This window comes from Drosophila innubila, assembly GCF_004354385.1.
Source record: "Drosophila innubila isolate TH190305 chromosome 3L unlocalized genomic scaffold, UK_Dinn_1.0 0_D_3L, whole genome shotgun sequence".
NCBI lineage: Eukaryota > Metazoa > Arthropoda > Insecta > Diptera > Drosophilidae > Drosophila > Drosophila innubila.
In genome coordinates, this window is record NW_022995376.1 from 21,656,025 (window position 1) to 21,678,086 (window position 22,062).

At 38.5% G+C, this 22,062-nt stretch overlaps 1 protein-coding gene across 2 annotated transcripts; it reads right to left on the bottom strand.

Moving 5' to 3' along the window:
• Positions 1-15,825: 15,825 nt before the first annotated feature.
• On the bottom strand, positions 15,826-19,249 carry LOC117788737 (zygotic gap protein knirps). Of its 2 annotated transcripts, none has more exons than XM_034627578.1 (3): positions 18,936-19,249; positions 17,897-17,974; positions 15,826-17,796 (listed from the first exon to the last, which is right to left on the bottom strand). In XM_034627578.1, the coding sequence occupies exons 2-3, from the start codon at positions 17,972-17,974 to the stop codon at positions 16,435-16,437; spliced, it is 1,440 nt and encodes a 479-aa protein (XP_034483469.1). In that variant the 5' UTR covers positions 18,936-19,249; the 3' UTR covers positions 15,826-16,434. The 2 variants fall into 2 exon arrangements, with proteins under 2 accessions (XP_034483469.1, XP_034483468.1); XM_034627577.1 differs by lacking the exon at positions 18,936-19,249 and adding an exon at positions 18,287-18,316.
• Between the last annotated feature and the right edge of the window lie 2,813 nt (positions 19,250-22,062).

Here is a 22,062-nt window from a genome sequence, read left to right on the forward strand (position 1 = left end):
GTTGAGTTCCATTGTGCAGTCGCCTGGCTTTGGGTGTCGATGATAATTTTTCATGCGATGAGCCCCCCACTTCTCTACCTTCCCAAACCCCCCCCCCCCTCTGTCCACTGCTGTATCAGGTGTGCTGTGTGTCGACTTAATGGGTTCGTCTAAATACTAGCCAAAAAGGCTAGTGAAAATGGGTGATAATCCGTTTTGACAAATTTGTCTACATGCGGCAGTTGTTGTGACTCTCTGGTCAAAGTTCATTTGGTGAAATTTTTGCAACAACAGCAACAACTACAACTACAACAGCAACAACAATGTCATTGTCCCCAATGTGCTTCCGTTGCAAGAACGCGTAACTGAGCTGAGAGAATTAGCATGCAACACAAATAACTGATAAGCAAGCCACATAACGAGTAAGACAAATCAAAATGCATGCATATGATTAATGCCTGCAACAAACACACACACACACACAAGCACACGCACACACAATCGTATCGAATCAAGATATCAACAGAATTATGCGCTGGGCTACTGAAATTCTTAATAAAGATAAAGTCTCGGCCCAAAGACGTACAAGAAAAAGGACATCAGCTCAGGTCTGAAACGGCCTCAAATGGACTCTCTTCCTCAATTGTTCTGGGCTGAGTCTCATCACGTACGGGGCGTGATCAAACTTTAAGTTAGATTAATCGCCTGAGACGGCGATACGAGTACGATATGATGAGAGTAGAGAAATTATGAAGTCAAAAGAAATGTCAAAACCAAAAGGATATGCGCATTTCCTTTTGTGAGTTATGCGCCATATCCGGTTGGCTAAATATGATTGCAACTACGCAACTACGCAGATTTATAAGCCTTATAAAAATGTTAAGTATTGATTTATGTTTTGCACACACACAAATGTAAGAGCACAAAAGGCAAAGCAAACTAATTGTTTCTTTTTTGGTTGCCCACCTACTGTTTCTCCCTAACAAAAGATCTACTCGCAGCTGTCCGACTGCCTATGTGTGTGTGTGTGTATGTGTGTGGTGACTTGTTCAAGATAAAGACATAATATCGTAAATAGATCACTTGTTCAGCTCGCACCTACAGTTTCTGTTTAAGTAGTTGACGTTACTCTGTGTGGTCTCCTGGCGCCACTTTGACACTTTTCCTTCTTTTGCCACGTATTTCTCATCTTCTTCTTTACGTTTCTATTTTTTGTGGTTTCTGTTAAGGTCACTTTGTGAGCAGTTCTATGGAAAATTGTTCAACTCAATTGCTTAGCTAAAAAAACGTAAGAAAAAATTACAAATGATTATAGCAAGTCAGCAAGTTCGTTGCCTAAGTCTTTTGTTTTGGGTGCGCATAATGCGTGTGTGTTTATTAATTTTCCGCCAAGTATTTTCCGAAAATTATTCCAACCTTGACAGCAAATTGTATTGAAAGAAAAAACACAAACATGAAAATTAACCCAGAAAAAAATTTAATATTTTTTTTTATATTTGTATTTTTGTTGGAAGCATAAAAACAATAAGACAAAAGAACGGCGCTAGAGCTATAATATGTGTGTTTGTGTAGAGAGCTTGTTGAGTTTGTCATGTGCTTGCGCTTGGGTTCAATGAGTCGAACGAACGGTAAAGAGAAGAAGAAGAAGAAACAGAATATAAACAGCGACAAAAACAATAACAATGCACCCTAGAAGTGTGCCAGCGATGAATATGATGCAATGACATTTGTTAGCAATAACCCAAGACATAGACATAGACATCGCATCGACATCAAGTCGAAGCTCAGACCAAGAAGTTAGGTTTTATCAAGGTTGTTTCCTCTGCATTATGTGTATTAAAATTATAAACAATTGTTTTTACATTTGCCCCCGCCAAAAGGTCACAGCATTCAAATCACCAAGCGCCCAATTTCACTAGGCACACGCCACAGTCAACTCCCCTTAACACCACTCGCTTGTCAACCAAAAGAAACTAAGCAAAGTAATTGATGGACTGTAGCAACAATTGACGTTGCAGTTCAACTAGTGATGGTCGCGTGACACGCACAGAAATTACATAAATTGACGATTATGTGTAACAAATGTGAATCTAAGAAGAATTGAGTCATTTATCATCAACTGGGATAGGTGAACTTTTATCAAAATTAACATATAAGAGTTTAAAAAAGGATTGATTCTCTAGAATAAAAAACAAATTATGTTCAATTCAATATTGAACTTAAAAAACATCATAATAAATATTCTGAATCACCACATCAAACAAGAGTAGATTGACATCACGCAATTTGGGTTTATTTATCAAGAAGTTTGTAATATTAATATTTATCATTGCATAGAAATCTATTTATCTTAAATTCTATGTGTGAATCACTTTTTAACGCCTTTTCTATTTATAGCTGGGACTACTTTGACAGAATTTTTAAAATTTACTTTAAGCAGAGATAATTCATATTTGACTCTTATCATTTTACTCATTTGTCAATCATGTTGACAAAATGTAAGACACAATTACATCTCTAGGTTTGGTTGCCACACTCCTCCCTTGTACCAACTGGCACCTTCAACGGCCGGCAATTATTCCTCCAAGTCGGCTATAGTTGGTTGACTTGTGTGATTTTTGTTTTATTTGTATTGTTGTTATTGTTGTTGTCGTTTTCAGTGACACAGAAACTGACATTGTGCATTGTTCAACTCGATCTGTCTATCCGTTTGTCTGTCTGTCTGTCTGTCTGTCTGTAGTATCGTTCGGTTGGCTCGCTCGCTCGCTAATGACTTGCTCCCCATATTTGAAGGTCAAGTTAGGGAAGTTATTGTCGACGCTTCAGTAATTTTTGCCAAAGCTCCACATTGAACATTTATTATTAAGTCTACACAATTAATTGCCTTAAGCCGCTCTCATATCGTACGTGTATCGTTATTATTTTTATCATTTTTATTTTTATACTAATCATTGTCATAACTCATTATTAATGTCGTCAAATTGTTGGAGCGTTTGATTTTAATAGCTCTGCTTCCCAACTATGTTAAGGTAAAGGCCCCAATCACCCTCTATTTAGCTGGAAACTTAGAAAACTTTGATAGACTTTAATAGACTGATGGATTGATGAATTGATAGAGTGATATATCATTAGATCGTTAGCTGGTAACCGCAAGAGATTCCATGACTAATCATCGATAGGTGTCAACAATCTGCGCATATTATAATAAGCTGGGATACCACAAATTATATCATGCCTATATATAAGATCAACTCATTCAATTTGTAGAGCTCTCGATTCGGTGATTTTTGTCTTTAAATTATTTGCGGTTACAAATACGAGTTCGAGAGTAGATCTAAGTAGCTCGAACTCGAAATTGATTTCAGCCTCTTTGATGTTTGTTTACCCAAGTACTTTGGCTTTGACGTTACACTGGAACCTGGCTTAGCCGATCTGCGTAAGCGCGGTGGCTCTGGGGCAACATTAACGGCGCGGGAAGACAATTTGGATAAACATTGCGGTCGTCGTCTTAAGAATAATATTTATATTTATATTTTTTCCCTCGTTTTGCTTTTTGCTTTCGGGCATTTTTGCATATCTTTGAGCTAATTTTTATGGAATTGGTTGGGTCCAGTTTACGACTTCTGTTGTGTTTGTACGTGTGTGTGTGTGTATATGTGCCCCCGTCAACAAGGCGCTTTCAATTAGGCTCAGCCCAGACTTGAGACCAACTTGAGGAGAGGCAACAACAACGACAGACAATGAAAATCAGCCTGAAGCATAACAATGCCAATGATGAATCATGTCAATGTTTGTTTGAATCGCTCGTGCTCTGAATTGCTTTTCTCTGTATTCTACACTGAAAAAAAACGAATGTAATTCATTTACAAAAGAAATTTAAACTAATAAGTTGTTAAATATTTATCCTAATTTTAACAAATTTTAAAATTAGCGTATACTGAATCAGTCTAAAGATAAGTCTATGCTTAAAATAATGTTCGGTATTATTTTATTGTTATCTCTTTATATCTTTCTTACACCACAATCTTTAATTTCTTTAAGAATTTTTCCTGGAAAACTTCATCAAATTTAACAAATATATTTTTTTATTCAAATACGCAACTCATCTGTTCGTATTAGTTGATCAATCGATCTTATTGCTTTGTTTTTAGTTCCTATCCAACGTCACATGTCGCAGGTCTCCCTAACGGAAGCGCAAGAACCGAATGTGCCCCAGGGCCGAGTTCCCATTTGTAACTTCCTTTCAGTTCCATAAAAACTCAATGTTGCATCCTCAAAGACAAACTGTGGAATTGTACCAAGTGCCACAGCTGTTGTGCCGAGTGCAACAACATTAGAAATTATTACCCCAGATATCCGATAGTCTTAACTGATTGCCAATGGTCATAAATTTATGCTAGAAATAAACGATCGAATGAATTGAATGAATGAAAGAAATATTAATGATAATGCATACGAATCAGGGACTCAAATCAAAGCAAAGTACCAGACCAACTGTTGTGACATGGCCATGGCTAAAAACTGCCCCCTCTCCCATACACTTACCCCTTACCCTATACAACTGCCACTTTTTACACTATGATAGACGCTGTGTTGCAGTTGCAGTTGCAGTCATCAACTTAGAATACTAATTCGGAGCGAGCGCGAGGCAGGGCACCGGATGTGATGACATTTGGCCAAGAACAGCAGCGACAACAACAAAAACAACCACAGCAATAGCCTCAGCAACAGCAGTGAGAGCGACCCTAACAATTATTGGATTGGTAGCAATAAAAAGCTAATAAAGAACGTCTTGTCTACACCCTGACAAGTTGTGCACTTGCATACGCGCTTATACCCATTAATACCCTAGCTAAACGGTTGACATAACTTCTTCAAGTGATTTGTCAATGCAGTGTAGATGATGTTGCCTAAAATGCAATATAGTTTATATTTATAAAATGAAACATAAAATGCATAAAAAATTTAAAGTAAAAAGTATATATCAAAGAATATTATTCTCAAAAAAAGTTGTTCGCTAATAATCTATTATAATTTTATTTTCTTAAAAAAAAAAACATTTATTTATGTTTTTACAACATTTTTATGATTATTTTTGCAGTTTGTAGTTTATATACAAGCTAGCTTAATTTATAATTCGATTTTTAAATACAAATATTCTTATATTATATGATAAATACCTTAAAAAGATAATATTCATTTAAATATATAAAAATGTGGAAATTTCCAGGGAATCTAATCGTCTTCCACATTTTGATAAGCCATAATTTTTTCAGGTTTTTTTTTATGTTTTACTTGAAGCGTTTAACAATTCATAAATGGTCACAACCACTGACGCCACTCGTCCAAATACTTTCCCCTCTAACTGCTGTCCGCTTCCCTCAAATCACAGCCCTGCTGACTGTCTCTCAGTCTATCTGTGTCCCTGGAGTGAGTGTGGTACACTTTAAAGGCCTTGTCTGGCACCACCGTCTGCAGCTCCCTCGGGAAGTAGTTCAGACGGTGGCGACGACAACGTTTACGTATGCAAAACTAGTTTTATTTTTAGGGCCATGTCTGGGAATCGAATCCGAAACGAAACAAATCCACAAAATCCAAAAGCAAACCAATGCAACAATTGTCTTAACCCCCTGTTACCCCCCTTCTCCCCTATATTGCCACAGTTCGCCTGCATTTTGTTTGGGGCACGCAGACATTTTGCGTGTTGGACAAATTTGTAGCTGCTGCCTGATCACGTTTTAATTGTACAACCACAAGTTGAAGTTGGAGTTGGAGTTGGTAGACTGGCGCCTAGGCAGCTAATTAACATGGGATGCGGTTGAGGGAGGGGGCATCTGGGAGGGGATATTTTGGGAGGCTTTCTTGTGCCCATTCACACTAAAAGGCGTTTTTACTTTCTTAAATCGTTTTTAATTGTTTGTCAAATGGGGCAATGTGAAACCGATAGACCGCATTTGATAAGAGGCAACGATCAAGAGCGCCCCTGCCTCATGCCTCTTCCCTTAACCTTGCCACTTTTTCTGGCTGTGCCTCACAAGGGTCAAGTCAAACTCAGCCCAAATGATTGCGATTGTTATGCTTGGCATTTAATTGCCTTGTAAATGGTCGTTGTCCCACCGGTAGCTGCAACTCGATTGTTGTCGTCGTCGTTGTTGTCGTTGTTGTCGTCGTCTTACGCAGTCTCCACATGCCACAAGTTGCACGCATTACACGGTCGAAGCAAAGACAAGCAGCGTCTTCAACTGATATCGAGTTATATCGACGGGCTACCGATTTTGCACCTGTTTTTTCCGAGAGCCTGGCTTAAATACTCCTCTTTAGCGCTCCTTTGTGATCCCGTTGATAATGCGTACATAAAACTAGCATGCCACAGTCGTTTAACTGCGGAAATGAGTCGCCAATTCCAGTGAATAAAACAAAAGACTTAGGCAACAAACTTGGTCGCACCTCGAACACCAATTCGCTTGCTCCATTGGCCATTGGCCATTGGCCAAAGCACGCCACAAACATGGCACGAACTCGAACTTGCAACGGTAGCACACACAACTCTAAATTATATATAAAGCACATGTCACCAGCCGCATCCGTGCATACAAATGAGCAGAGGGGGGCACAGGGCGGCAATGGGGGAGGGGGCAATCAATGGACAACTTCTAGACATGCGCAGGGCACAAACCAAACTTAAAACAGGGCGCGGTTTATGATATTCTTCTTCATTATCTTTCTTATTTCTTTATTTATTTTTGCGTAAATTACGCGAATTCGAAATGAGCAAATACAATTGTAGTAAACTTTAGAGGCAGGGGAGCAAGTAAGCCTAAGAGTTAGTTAAAAGATATAATATTTGTCATGAGAACAAATTGATATAAAAATGTAATTTAAGTTGTGAATGTTAAAGATACATTATCATACTTGAACTTTGCAAGTCAATGTTTTCATAATCTTAAGTTACGTTAAATAACTAAAAAAACAATACATTCCAAAAAAAAAACTAAAAAATCTTTGACAAAAACCGGTCTGATCCCAAAGAAAACCTCCAGAGCGAATAATAATTAAATAAAATTATACTTAAAAAAACTTATGACAATTCACAAATTGTCAGATATTCTCATCGAAATTTCTTACCAACAGATATTTAGGAAAGACCATTTTTCATATAGATACTTACATATTTCAAAAGAGTTCTCGCGTTATATCAATTAACAGCTATCAAAAGGACAACCGATTTAAATATGCATATAATATTCTATTAAAATAATATCAGAAATAAAATCACAGCTCAAGCCCATTTCAAAAGCAAACAAACAGACAGAAAGGACAAGTGGACAGATGGATAGCTGAATAGCTGGACTGGTTGCTGGTTCATCATTATTGAGGCACTTGCAACTCAACAAAACACTAAACATCGATGACGGCAAGAGGTAACAGGAAAGAGGAAAGAGGCAACAGGCAAATGCAACTGGCACTGTCCGATGGTCAATAGCCAAAGGCACACCACAAAGCACCACAAACCACCACGGGCACCACCAAAGGGGCAGAACAAGAACAAGAGCTCTTTTTGGCCTCGTCGCCTCTTTGATCTGGCACCGCGTCGAGTGCGAGATCATAGAGGGGGGTAGAGGAGGGGTCGGTGGCATTCATTGAAGCCAACGCGCGCCTCACTGACACCTTCACTCACAAATGGTCTAAAAGGCCGCGGCCATTAGCCAATATAACTGCCACGCAACGTTTTGTATTTTATCATGTCTACAAAAGTCAAAAAGCCATATTACATCATAATGCAGCCTGAGAGGGAGGAGAGAGGTAAAGAGAGAAGGAGAGAGGAACGAATTAGAAGAGATTCGTTTCGTGCCTAAGTGGTCTTTTTGGTAAGATGGAAAAACGGCTTAAAAGCAGCTCGAAAAGTGTTCTAATAACAAGCCAAAAAAGAAGAAGAAATAAACGGAGTGCTAGAAAAGTGATTTTACATGGAAACTCGCTGGAAAATTGTTTGCATTTGTCAAATAGTTTGTCGGCAACGGGTTGAGTTTTAGTTTTTCTATTTCTTTCTTTTTTCAGATTTTTTTTCAACTGACCGCCGCGCATCCTTAGCCAAATGTTCGGCAAACAATACCCAGGTCCAAGTTGGTCTAATAAGCCGCACTCTCGGCCAGATCATGTTGTGCAAACAGACAGACGGAGAGACAGGCAGAAAGACGTAGACTGTAAAGGAATCCCGCCTAACAAGCTGGCACCAAAAGGGGCATGAAAGGAGTTTATTGTGCAACGCGTCGTGTCGGTCACTTTGAGTGTCATAAAAATGGGAAGGAGAAAAAACAACAACTGCAAACTGAAAACTGAGGCAGGAGTTAAAAAGTTAAAAGCCAAACTCAATGTGCTCGCGTTTGTGTTGACCAGCTAGAGCAGTTAATTAGAATGTGCCGATGAGTTGACTCTCATCAGCAACCTCATGATCATATTCATCAACATCATTATCATCATTATCTTCATTATCATCTTTAGCTGCTGCTTTGTGCCAAGTGCGCTAGACAAACAATTCGCCTGCCTTTCGGAGCGGCTTGATTGAGTACCTCGAGTCTTGGGTATTTCTCGCTTTCGAACTCTGCATATGAAGCAAAAGTCAAGTATGAAAATCAAATCAAGTCATTGGCAGACACCAGTCGGAGGAGTCTTCCACACAATGGACTCCACTTGCTCCTTTTCTCATCTGCTTCAAGCTGTGCCTGCGCTTTGGCAATATTTACCAGATGTCAATGCAAAATGCTTAGACTGAGCTCAGTTGCCACATAAAATACAAATAATATACTATTTGCTTGCATGAATTATAAATGCTCTATCAAGCAAGTCTTATAAATCTATAACCACCCAAAAGCAACGCCTAGGAACCTTTCACTGGTACTAAAACCAATTTACCAATGACTTTAAATGTCATCTTGTTTGATAAACGATTAAAATAAAATTTTAAATTTATAAAATTTCTTTTTTATTTATAATTTGAATAAAAATGCATTGAGTATATTAGATATTATTTTGAATACTGTAAAATATACAAATAAATAAAAAGGTTAAGATATTGTGAGCTTTAATGATATGGCATTCAGAAATTTGCACTTTTTTTTTGGATATTTTTGTTTTACTTCTTTAAAATTCTGTGAAAATTTTTTTAAAATGTTTTGATTCAGTTAAAGCTAAGTGCATACGAAGATTAATGCATAAAAAGATGGTTGCTTAGTCTTAAAACAAAAGTTTAACCTTTGTCTCTTGTTCCTCTCTCTTACACTCACTCTCCAATTTGGTATTTCACTTGCTTTATTTAGATTTATATAGTAACTGTATAGGTAAGGACAGTTTCCACAGTAAAATCTTTTATAAAACACCTTCATTTATTGCCATTTTTGATTCTGTGACTTTCCCAGAGAACTTGGCATTTAACCCATTTAGCAGTAAGGGTATTTTTTGCAAAAAAGGGATAAAAGTAAAGAAAAATCCCACTAAACACAGGCGCAAACGATCGCGCACGTTTGGTAATGGATCACACGATCTGGAGGCAAGCAGCGGGCAAGGGAATCCGGGCAACGAGCAATGGGGAACGTGCAACGTGCAACAGGGGCAACAGGCGAGATTCGAGCCTCGCGAACTGTTTGGTTTTGGCCAAGTGCACGGCCATAGCCAGGTCGGAGTCTGTTGGCAACTAAATGACATTGACAGTGACACTGGCTGGCTTCCAAGCTACCAACCTGAGTTTGGGCCAAGTTGCAACAACGAGTCTGGTCTTAATACGACGTGGTGCACTAAGCATATCAGTTAACCATACAATAACCTGGCTAACCGTTGGCATAAGTGTTGCGAGCTGCTGCTGAAGAAGCTTTAAGTGTCACTGCTGATTGCTGGGAACAGAGAGTGGACAGTGGACAGTGGACAATGTGGAGTGGATAACATAGAGGAAGCAGAAAGAAGAAGGAGCGTTATATTTTAAATTATTTAGACACTTAGCACTTTTAACATTAAAACTAATATTAATTTGCTGTTGTTATTCGTGACTTTGATTATTAACAATTGATAACTTTAATTTTAATTCTTCAAAATATTAACAATTTTTTATTAACCCGCTTTGTAGGCTTAAAAATGAAAACAACTAGAAATTATAATAATAAATAATATATAGATATTACCTTTCTTACATTTTTGAGGCTAGCAGACTTGGTCCTAAAACCCTTTAACACCTGCAACAGCTGGTCTAGTTCTACTACCCCTATAACCGATCCTTCTTCTGCTTAAACCACATTTAGACTAATTTAATGAGGTACAACATAAATTCTTGTAGCGACTCCTGCTGCGGTTGGTCTCTGTCTCAGTCTCAACTCAAATTTGTGAGTTCTTTACGAGCTATCAAAATCACTTGGCCCTTAAATCTAATTTCGTTAACAAAACTACACAGATAAGAACAACACTAGAAACTAAAAAAAACTTAGGAGGACAAGGAAGAAATCTAGAAACGATTGCGATAAACATCAACTTGATCAGATCATCTGTAGAGGAGTTTCTCTCGTTAGGTGCTGCAGGCACAAATTAATAAGTACTTTTTGTGTGTGCGGTCTGATCTGGTCGCGTTGTGGTCCTGTTGCGTTCCAGGGGGTCAGGCAAAACAAAAGGACATCATCAGACGACGCTGGAGAACAATGGACAAATTTGTCGTAAAATAAACGAGAGGCAGGGAGAAAGTAAGTAAACCCAAAAGGATGTTAAAGTCAGGTCAATGCAAAAGATACAAAGATACGTAATGTGGCTTTTGGCATGCGTAAGTTTGACTTAAAGAGTGTGCTTCGGGTTTGACCTGCAAGTTCACTGGACACGCACAGACCGACTTGATCAAGAGGGTTCAATAAAGGAGAAGGGAAATCTTTGGACCCGTTGAGCATCGGGTACCTTAATCGCTGCATTTTAATCGACACGCAAAGTTCGTTTAAGTTAAATAAACGTTTAAACGAGAACAGAACTGAGACTTGAACTCAGACTGAGATTGAGACTGAGACTGAGAATGGGTATGAGAATGAGAATGAGGGAACAGGCAGGCAACAAGCGAATGGCATGCGCTGCACGCAGCTCAAGAAAAGGGATTTGGGAGAACCAAAAGCACTGGGAACTCAGTTCAACTGGCCATGTGTCTGCCCAGAGAAGAGCTGGGAAGAGGGGGAGGAATGGGATGTCTGTGCGTGTGTGAGCATCGGTTGGGTGTGTACGAAATGTTTAAATTAAGCTGGATATCAAGTGCACCAGATCACTAATTACCAGCGCCAGCCCAAGCTATGGTCAACTCCTCCTAGCCCTCCCATTGCCCAGTGTTCAGTGTTCCATTCTCTTCCCTTGCACCTCCTTCTCTTCCTCTTCCTGCTGCACATCGTGTGAGCCAAGCGCCGTCCAAATGTAAACCTCTACTTTGTATTTTGTTATTTCTCTTGTTGTTTTTGGTTTCTCTCGCATCCAAAATCAATAAAGATTGTTCCCAGATTGTGGGTCCAGTGTTTGCTTAACTTTCGGCTGCCCTTAAATGGGTTAATGTTTCCCGTTTCCCCGTCGCTATGCTGTGAAACAATGGACCTGTCCGTTACCTGATCGCATTGCATTGCCATTCAAATGCAGTAACTCAATTTAATGTGCGCTCTTTTTGGATGAAAGATTGTTTAACTATAGATATGGTATACTACCAATGATATGCACCTCTTCTGAGGTATTTTTGTGCACGGTGATCGGATCTGGAATTTTTGCAGATTACTTGAAATAGTCAAGATACATTTCTATCAGAAGATCTTACACGTTTATTGATAGATTTATTTACACTATGACATCTATGTAAGTAACCATATAAGTATGGTAATCAGTATTATTTTCCTAAGCTAAATTAACTTATTGTAAACATTACTATTTTTTTCAGATACATTTATTAACATTTTTAGGCATATCTTTTTATAACATTTATTTATTTATTTAAAATTTGTCAGCTGCAAGTACTCGACAAAATTAATTCAATGAAGTATAAAAATAAGACATATTTTCTAATTATTTATGTTATTGCAGCACAAAGACTAATAATGAAAGATGAATTTAACATATTAAATGATATAATATATAATTTCTTGTTGACTTATAGATTTGTGATTATCATCTTAGAAAAATCAAATAACAAAATTAACAATTTAATTCTGTCTTTATTGCTCGAATGAATTATTTCTGCTTTGATATATAATAGTTTAAGAAACAATTCTGAATATCATTCCATTTATAATTTAATATTGCTTTATAATTATTTGATGTAAATTCACTACTGATGAGCTATAAAAAATGATCTTTCATTCTAATACTGAGCTTTTATTCATTCGCTTCCTGCATTGTCCAACTGACACTTGCTGCAAAACGACTTGAAGTTTATCTTCATAATATGATCTTGGCTCTTCAACACACACACTCACACACACACACACACCAATCTCTATGTACATAAGTACTATAGCAATTCTCTGGCAGCTGTCGAGAAAAAGATATGACACAGCATCATATACTTAGTTTGTTTTGACTATTTGTCAGTCAGAGTGGAATCCACGCCCCAAACATGGTCATACAACAGGCAGAGGCCATGGGTAACTCCGGGTAACTCTGGACGGTAATTAAGGCCGCTACCGGACACAGAAACCAACTGAGTTTAAGAAAAAAATCATTGCTGATTCGAGTGTGTGTTTGTGTTGAGCATGTTTTGCATAATTTCTCATTAAAACATGTTTCTATTATAATGTGTCAATAATAATCTTTCGTTCTCTGTTAATTTCAAATGCAAATTTCCATCGAGCGTCAATTGATTAGATGATGCATTATAAAAGACTTCTGTAATTAGCTAATTTAATAAACATGTTCTTAACTATTCAACTATTGAGGCAAGTTATTACCTGTTATTAAAAGGCCAGCTGTTTGTGAACTATTTTTAAAGATGCGCTCACTGCCCACATTTCCATCTCATTCACAGTCTTGACTCTATTAATAATGCATCTTTCATGTCGCATACATAATAAAGCATGTCACTGCATGCTCCAACATGTTCGCCTGCCTAAACTTCCAAGACTGGCGCCAATGGGCCACGTAATATGATCGGACCCGCTTCGTTTCAATGCATTTCGGCGCCTGCATTTTGACAGTCAATAAAATTTTGAAATGTTATACTTTTTCCTTGGTTTGGTTAAGTTTGCTTTTGTTTACTATGTCGCATCGATTTTATTTCTCTTCTCTTTCCACGTCTCATTTTTGTGGTCTTTTGTTTTCTAAATGGCTTTTTGATTGGAGAGATTGAAGCGACGATACAGTTAAACCAATTTTTTCAGTCTGACAGCTAAGAAAATAAATAATATAAACAAAAGACTTAGGCAACGAACTTGCCAACATTTTGTACGCTCTACAACGATTAAGCTTAAAGTTAGTAAAAAGCTATAATTTTGTATAAAATATTATAGAGTTGTTGTAATTAGTTAGATTTCAAAGCAAGTTTAGATTGAAAATTGGGTTTAAGGGAAATCTCATAATTTGAAATTTAGTTGAAATTAAAAGAGGGATTTTGGAAGAAGATGTACTTGAAGAACTCAAACAATATTCACTACATACATATATGATAATCAATTTGAAATATGTTTGATTGGCTGGTTAAAGTATTTAGAAAAACGATAAATCATTGCTATCAAATAACTTAAATAAATAATAATTCTTAAGTTTCTTATTTTAGAAGGGGCATATATTTATTTTCTACTGAATTTATATACATTTCTAGGGCATCTAGGGTATCTGTGGCGCGGTTAGCTGCAGTAAGTTGTTAATTTTTGGTGGTTTTATATTACTATTGACTGTTTAATAAACTATAAAAATAAATTTAGAAACAATGACGACAATACACACATTGGAATGTGATCGAGCGGCAGTTAAGAAAACGCACAATGGCGTGCGCTGCTCGTTCCCTCTCGCACCACTGCCGCACCACCGCACCACCGAACCACCACCCCACCGCTCCAAGTTGTCGAAAAGCAGCTCATCATGCATATTGATGATGTGTGCGTTGTGTGCTCTCTCGAGTTCAGTTCATTGTTTATTATCGTCCGTTAAGGCGTCAACTTTTCTGACATAGCCACATTTTACAATGGTCGTAAACGATATTTGCAGGCAGTTGATCAACCGATCAAGCGATCAACTCGATTGTCCGATCCTGCATAGTTTTCGTACCATTCATCATTGAGCTGAGGTCTCGGCTCTCAGGTCTGTCTTCTGTCGTCTGACGTCTCTTGTCTGTTGTCTGGGGGCAGCCCATAAAATAAGTTCGGGTTGACTCTTCTACAGCCGAACGTCGTCAAGTCTGCCTAATTAAGTGATTAAAATTCTGACCATAGCCGAGGCGTATGACTTTTGTATGTGTTAATATAAAGTTTATTATTTGAAGCAGCACGTGGTCAGGCACTGTCAGTCAGTCCCGTCAGTCGATAGGCCTCTTTTTCGGCCCATCAAGTAGCCCCATATATGAGCACCAAGTCCGAGTCGTACCCAGTCTATTGGGGCACCTATAGGGCCCCATAGGCCCACAGCATATCAAACATATCAAACGGCAAATATCTTAGCGTAACATTTGTGGCATTTATAATTTACAATTTACAGCAATCATTGCATTAGACAGACGGCACTTAAGCATTACTATATCGGTTTTATTATCAACCGATCAACCGACTCGATTCGACTTGCAACAAATGTTTCAACTTCTACGTTGATGAATTTATGCCAACCCATTTGGCGTTGACAACCGCCACCAACAACCAACAATAACACCACAAAAACCAACGCCCGCCCACCCAGCAGCCACGCCCATTTTGGTCGGCCGTGTCTGAGATACAAACGCCACGATTTGAGTACAAAGTCAACTTGCCGCGTGGCAATCAATTCTACAAATGGAATCCCAGATGGAATACATTCCGTTGAAGAATGAGAGCTATAAAAACCCCACTGAATTCAGATTTGGAATTCGGGAATTACCTTTAGGGCACTCAGTGAGTAATATGAGTTAATGGTTTTTAACAGACACTCAAGATTAAAGTCTGAAAAAAACCTTAAAGCTCAAACAAAAATTCAACTATAAAATAATTCCCAAACATGCTTACATATAAATTAAAAACCGAAAAGTAATGAGGAAACCAATAAAAATATTTAACATATGATTTTCATATATTATTTTAAGCCATATGCAATCCAATTTTTCTTAAGGGATTGACTAATAAAAGATTATTCTATTTTAATTTACCATTTTTTAATCAATTGTATTAAGGTTAAATAATATAATTCGTTGGATCTTCAAATCATTTATGAAAAGCGAGCGTCTCTAAAAATATTTAACTGAATCACTTTAAATTTTCATTTGAACTTGTTTTCATACATAACTGCTATTTCTGAAATTCTACAAAAAAAGGATTGGTTTCAAATTCAATTTTTTACTAATAGACAATTGAATCGAACTATTTATATATAGATAAGAGAGTTGCATAATAAAGATTATTAAATAGAGTATCAGTATTAAATTTTGGCACTAATAACTGTAGCTCCAATATATATTTTTAAATAAAAAGTTTGCTAAAAGTGTTGAAATTAATTTGCTGATTTCCCCATTTAATAAGTATATTTCGGTCTTTCCCATTAAATAAACTTAATTATGTTGGGTTTTTTTTTAGATTTCATTCTCTGTTGCTCTTCGGTAAATATCCCAAATTCTGTATACAAAATATACAAGTACGTGTAACTTCCCCAAAGACCAATGATTAAAATACGTTTGTTTTAATTTTTTAATTGTTTATTTTGCTTGCATAATAATGGAAAACCCAAATGTTTAGGACACAATTACTACAAACTAAAATAGAATACTTAAAGTTAATGTCTTTAAAATGAAACTAAGACTAAAACAAAATTCTGTACAATACAATGGAGGGTATTTTTGGTGGGTTGGATTTGTTTTTTGTTTTTTTGTTATGATTTTTTGTTTTGTTGGGTAGGTTTGACAAATTTCATAGGCTTTTATAGAATACAATTCGCATATTTAAGAAACATATTTACAATTGTTGAGACTAACTTTTTTGTTTTTTTTTTTTTTAGGTAAAAATAATTTTTGGATTTGAGCTCTCAAAAGTGTGCGCGTGTGTGTTGTGTGTGTGTGCTGCAACTAGCTGTCTCTTTCTAACTCAAACCTGTCCATAAGCAATTTCAATTTCAACGGCGCAAATCGAATTCGAGCCGTAAAAACAAAAACAACACAACGACGACGACGACGACGACAACACACAACTGAGAAAAATAAAATTGTGTAAAAACAACAACAACAAGTGAGAGGTGATTGCCATTAAGCTCCACCCACTCGGCCACTCGACAGAGTCCACGAACCACGGGCCAAACTTAGACACAGACAAAGATGCCTCGCATGGCGCTGGCTGCGTTGTGAGCCACCGCAAAACCACCAAATGGTGGTGACGACGACGGCGACGGCGACGGCGATTCGGCATTGAGTTTCTGCCGCTTGACAACCGCTGAGGATGTGGAGCTAATGCTGCTGTTGCTGGCGGTGCTGCTGGCGGTGCTGTTGGTGGTGGTGTCGATGTTGGTGGTGCATTCAGTCTCCAGTTGATAGAACTTGCGACGTGGCGCCATTGCTGTCATCTCATGCTCATCCACATCGCTGTCATTGAAACTGTGCACCGAACTCCTGGAGGTCTTCATGCTCAGATCCATGGGTCCATCCTGGGCAGCACCACCAACAACTCCTGTGGTTGCTACTCCCGTTTCGCCGCCAATCGAGCAGACGGAGACGGGTGAAAGGGATTGCATTTTGGCAGCAAAGCTCAAGGGGCTGCTGGGAGTTGGTGTTGTAGTGGGCGTGGCCGTTCTTGTGGGCGTAGGCGTGGTGGTGGGCGAGACAGAGTTCGATGGCAGCTGCTGTGGCGGTGTGGCACGTATGGCAACTGGTGTGTGAATCATATGTGGACTCTGACTGTGACTGTGACTGTGACTATGCTGTGACTGCACCTCATCCTCAGCTCCCAGGCAAACATCGATGGGAGAGGCCGCTGGCTGTGGCTGCTGCTGTTGTTGCTGCACCACATTGGGTGGTGTATAGCGGTTGAGTGATTCCGCCGATGCCGCTGAGTCCACACTCTGGCGATGCTTGTACATCTCCTGTCTATAGGCAGCATCCGCTGCAGCCGCCGCAGCAGCGCTGGCATGATAACCCGGAAAGAGCAAGTGTGGTGGCAGCTGGAAGGCGGACTGTGGTGTCGCCATCATGCTGAAGAAGGGCAGAGCGGCGGCGGCAGCTGCGGCATCCGCTGGATGACGTGCCCCAAAGGGTTCTGCCAGGTGGTAACCCGGGTATCCCAGCAATGGTGGCAAATGTGGATGACGTTGCTGTTGTTGTTGCTGCTGCTGCTGCTGATGTTGCTGGTGTTGCTGCTGTTGTTGCTGCAAATGTGCGGCAAGATCACCGAATCCAGGTGAGCTCATTGGCGAACCGGTGGCATGACCAGGCGCCTTTCCCGCAGCCGCTGCTGCCGCCTGTTCGTGCTCCTGCAACAGGCAATGGATCTTGAACCAATTGGAGCGACGGCCATAACGGGAACCGCCCTTGGACATGCCCACATTATAACACTTGCGCAGACGACACGCCTTGCAGGTGGTGCGATTCTTCTTATCGATAATGCACTTTCCCTCGTTCTTGCACTCGCTAATGGTGCTAATGTTGTTGTAAGAGCGGCCAAAGAAAGACTAAAGAATAAAGCAGAGCACAAAAGAAATCAAGAATTAGCTTGCAGTCAAAATAGAGATAGGGAAACAGTTGTTATAGCTGCTTGTGTTGCGAACTTACCTTGCAGCCCTCGCATGTGAAGGCGCCAAAGTGAAAACCCGCCGCTGGCTCACCGCACACTTTGCACGTCTGATTCATCTGGAAATTTGAATAAGAAATACATTGATTAGCACTATTTTCGCAATCCATATTTAAATAAAAAAAATCACACAAATGAAATAACTAGCAAAATGATATAACACTAAAATTCTTCAGTTATTTTGAGTATTTTCTCCAACTCTTAACATTTCATAAATTTGACTTTAAAGAAAATCCAATTCCATAGAGATTTAATAGTTCCGAAAACACTTTTTACAGTTAGATTGAACACTTTTTTAGTTATTTCATTCAATTTTCAATTGGTTTATTTTGCAGCGCCATTGATAATCCATTTTGTGTACTGAAACTAACCAAGTTGAACACCATTTTTTGGCTCTTTGCCAATTCTTTCGTTGTCTAATGTAATTTTTTTGAAAATCTTTTTTAAAGATATATTTTGAAAACTGTTCCGCAACTGTTTCGTGTTCGTTTCGTTTGCTGCGCTGCTGTGAGACTGATGTCTGGACTGTGCAGAGCACAGGAATTTATAGGAAAAAAACTATGCCTCAAATGAGAGAATCTTTTTTTGCTGGGTTTTATGATCTTCAGGCAAAAAACTAAAGCTGGCGGGTGGATTATGCAACCCTATGCGTGTGGCAGGTAGAAGAATTTTTTATTTTACATGAAGTCATTACGCCTAAAAAAATTATATAGAGCCCTCAAGACCTTGACGTGTTGTGTCATAAAAACACACACTCACACACACAAATAATTTTCGCCAATTTTTTGCGCCCAAATAAAAAAATAAAAATGCAATGTGTGTGTGTGTGTGTGTGTGTGTTTAGCTTGAAACTGTAAAAAATCAAAGTAGTGCAAACAGGGCTCATAAAATATGCCGTCGGCTGCAATCCAAAAAGGAAAAAAATAAAATAAAATAAAACACACACAAAACGTGAATTGACTTTGAGTGTGGGCGCGTTTTTCCTCATGTAAACCGATCTCAACTGATCTTGCAACTTACCTTGGGTTCTGTTGGGTTTTCGCCGTTTACTGTTTTTATAGCTGATGATTTTTTAATTGCACGCGGCAGTATTTTCCGCCTTTTAGTTGATGTTTTTGTCTTTTTCGCACAACACACAATTTTAGCAATATTTGATCTGTAGTGGATCAGTGTCTCTGTCTGTTAATTGAATTCACTTTACGTAGATTTCGTATCAATGTTCTTGTTATTTTTGTTTTTGTTGTTGTTGGTATTACTCTGTTGATCACACGCAACGCGCACTGCACTCTCGATGTGTAACGTACACCTTGGCTACTGGCTGACGACTGATTTCTTGCTCCGACTTGTCGCTGGAAAGAAGCATTGCTGTTCGTTTCTCGGTTGGTTTAACTCCCGATTATGTACAACAACAACGTGAGCACAACGTGAACGATACTCCAAACAGACAGAGAAACACACACACAAATACTCACAGCAACCACCACTAGCAGCGGGCTCTCTGATAAATCACAGTTGATCGCCTGTATATTTACTACAGCCAGCGTCAAAAACACAGCGGAGCGCAAGTCAAAAACACTCAATTGAGTGCAGCGCTCTCACGAGCTCGGTTTACCTGAGCAACAGTCACAGTCTGAGTCGCTGTTAAGTCTCTGTTAACTATTGAATGAACGTGAGACGCTCTCTCGCTCTCGCAACTGTGGGCGCTCTTTTTGGAGTCGATTGTTACGCTCGATTTGCATTGCTCTGATATTATTCGTTATTCGGTTATTTATTAAAACTCACACGTTTAGGGCAGCTTTAACGCTCTCACAAACACACACACACACACACACATTCACATAGTTGTTGACTTCATTTTTAACAGTTGCTCATTTTATTTAGCATGGGCGGAGCCTTTGGCGGTGCACCGAAATGGTTGGAGTTACTCATATACTTATGAGCGTGTCTGTACATAAGTGCGGTTACCGTTAAAAGCGTTCGATTTTGAGTAATTGCTTTTGCATATCTATTTAAATATGAGCCTTTCCTAAACTCATTGAAACTAAAAAATAAAGTTTCTATTTTTAGCAATATTTAACAAATAAATATAGTAATTAAAGTAATCTTATATTACTTATATTACTATAAATAAATTATTTACATAATCAAAACGTAATAATTCAAATCTAGCCCCCCTCAGACAATACTCTTTATGGCTATACCTTCCGATTTACTTAAATTAACTCTTCATTGACTTTAACCCTGTTTTATGAGTTTCTGGGCATTATTTATTGTGCGAACATTCTCAAAAAATATCATAGTTGTTTTTACAAGCAGCCCGTTAACTCTTTTTATGCATCTTTATTATATTTCAACCCTTTCTACCTGTCCGACAAACAAACACAAATTAACCCTTTTATGAAGTCTCATTGTCATGTGAGTGTAGAAATTAAACAATGAAAAGTGTGAAACCAAGTTAAGTTCTTTGTATAAGAATATAATATAATACATACATATTTACAAAATTTGCAACTAATTTGTTGAACTATTTTTTAAAAATGGGTATAATGTGTCTTAACTTGAAATATGGAGCTTTTTTTAAGCGAATGCATATTTTAACGAGTACATTTAAATAGAATTTTCTTCCCAGAACTCCGAATTAGTAGTTTCCTGACAAATGTTTTTTTTTCCTCTCTCAGTTTTAGGTAAGGTTAGCTCAGCTGCACCCTAACCTCAATGCGAACTATAAAAAAGTCAAATTTCATCTAGCAGACAGCATATTTCGCGTAAACCCAACAAAGGCTTGCAAAATAATAAAAAAGTCAAGGAATATAGAACCCAGAACGCAAGGGACTCGACGACCTTCAAAATATTTATTTCTAATCGATTCAATTTAACTGTTTTCGCGTTTTTTCTTTGTGACGACAATAAAATAAAGAAAGGAAAAAAGACGTAGGGAAAATTTTCGCGAATTCCCGCAGCAAATGGGTAATTTTGCAGCGTAATTAGTTAGTCCGAAAGGAAAGCACGGCAAAAAACTGACAAACTGAAAAATAAGGACAAGCGGTCCGACATTGTGACTTTTAATCCGGTTTAATCCCCTCGGCTTAAGTTTTTTGCAAATAAAAAAAAGAAAACCGAGAGAAAAAACAACGGAATATAGCGGTTGGGTATAGAGAAGACGGAGTTGAGATGAGTTGAACTGCGGCACGGTGCAACATGGCGCGGCGCGACGACGAGGCAGGCTCATCATAATTATGATCCTAGGATAATCTGCAGCTTAGGTATGCTGATCCCGCGATTAGGTAACAAAATCGCGTGCTTAGGTAGCCGCAAAGAATTGCCCTAAAAAAGCAATTGAGGAATGGCAAGAAGCAGAGTGGCATGAAGCAAAGAAGTGGAAGAGTGCTTGACAAGTCATAAAGTCAGCGGAATCATAAAAAGTCGAGCAGGCACCGTGTGTAACACTTTCCGCTTAAAAGTGCAAAAGGGATGACTGACACTCGGACACTTTGACTCTTCGACTCCTTGCTCGGCATCTGGTTGCACGAAACTATCCAAATTACTGTTAAGTTGCGTAAAAAATGCAACAGAAAATTCCCTAGAAGCAGCTCAAGGACACACACCAAAAATCGGTTGCCTTAAAAAATAAGTCAAAAATAAAAAACGTGCGCACGGTAAAAAAAAATGAAAATGAGTTGACTTTTTGACTTTACGGTTAACAAAAAAGTCAACTTTTTAATTAGCCATAAAAAAATAAGTCGGAAATGGCAGGCAGCTACTTAATACGACTATGGCTCTTAGCATTAGGCCTCAACGAGTTGTTATTGCTGTTGTTGTTGTTGCTGTTAGATATTACCTGGTTCGTTTTGAGCTATTCGATAAAGTCAAAAAGTCAACCCGTTCGCATTTACATAGTTTGATTGCATCATTTGGCCAAATGGCCATATAACCAGCACATATCAATCAACACACTTTGTATCTCCAGCTGTACGAGTATACTCCGCTGTTGTATCTCTATCTGTATATCTATCTGTATCTGTATATCTATCTGTATATGTATCTGTAGCTCGTGTGGCTCTCGCAGCGATTTGCATATTTTTGATTTAACAGCTCGCCGGATGATTGTCGATAGATCTCATTGGAGCGACTTTTGAAACAAAGTAAG

What these genes read in the sequence shown, in the direction of transcription:
- LOC117788737 (XM_034627577.1), bottom strand. An exon ending in TCACATGCGAGGGCTGCAAG is followed by an intron (nt 17,797 to 17,896) that starts GTAAGTTCGCAA and finishes TTTATTCTTTAG; the next exon opens with TCTTTCTTTGGCCGCTCTTA.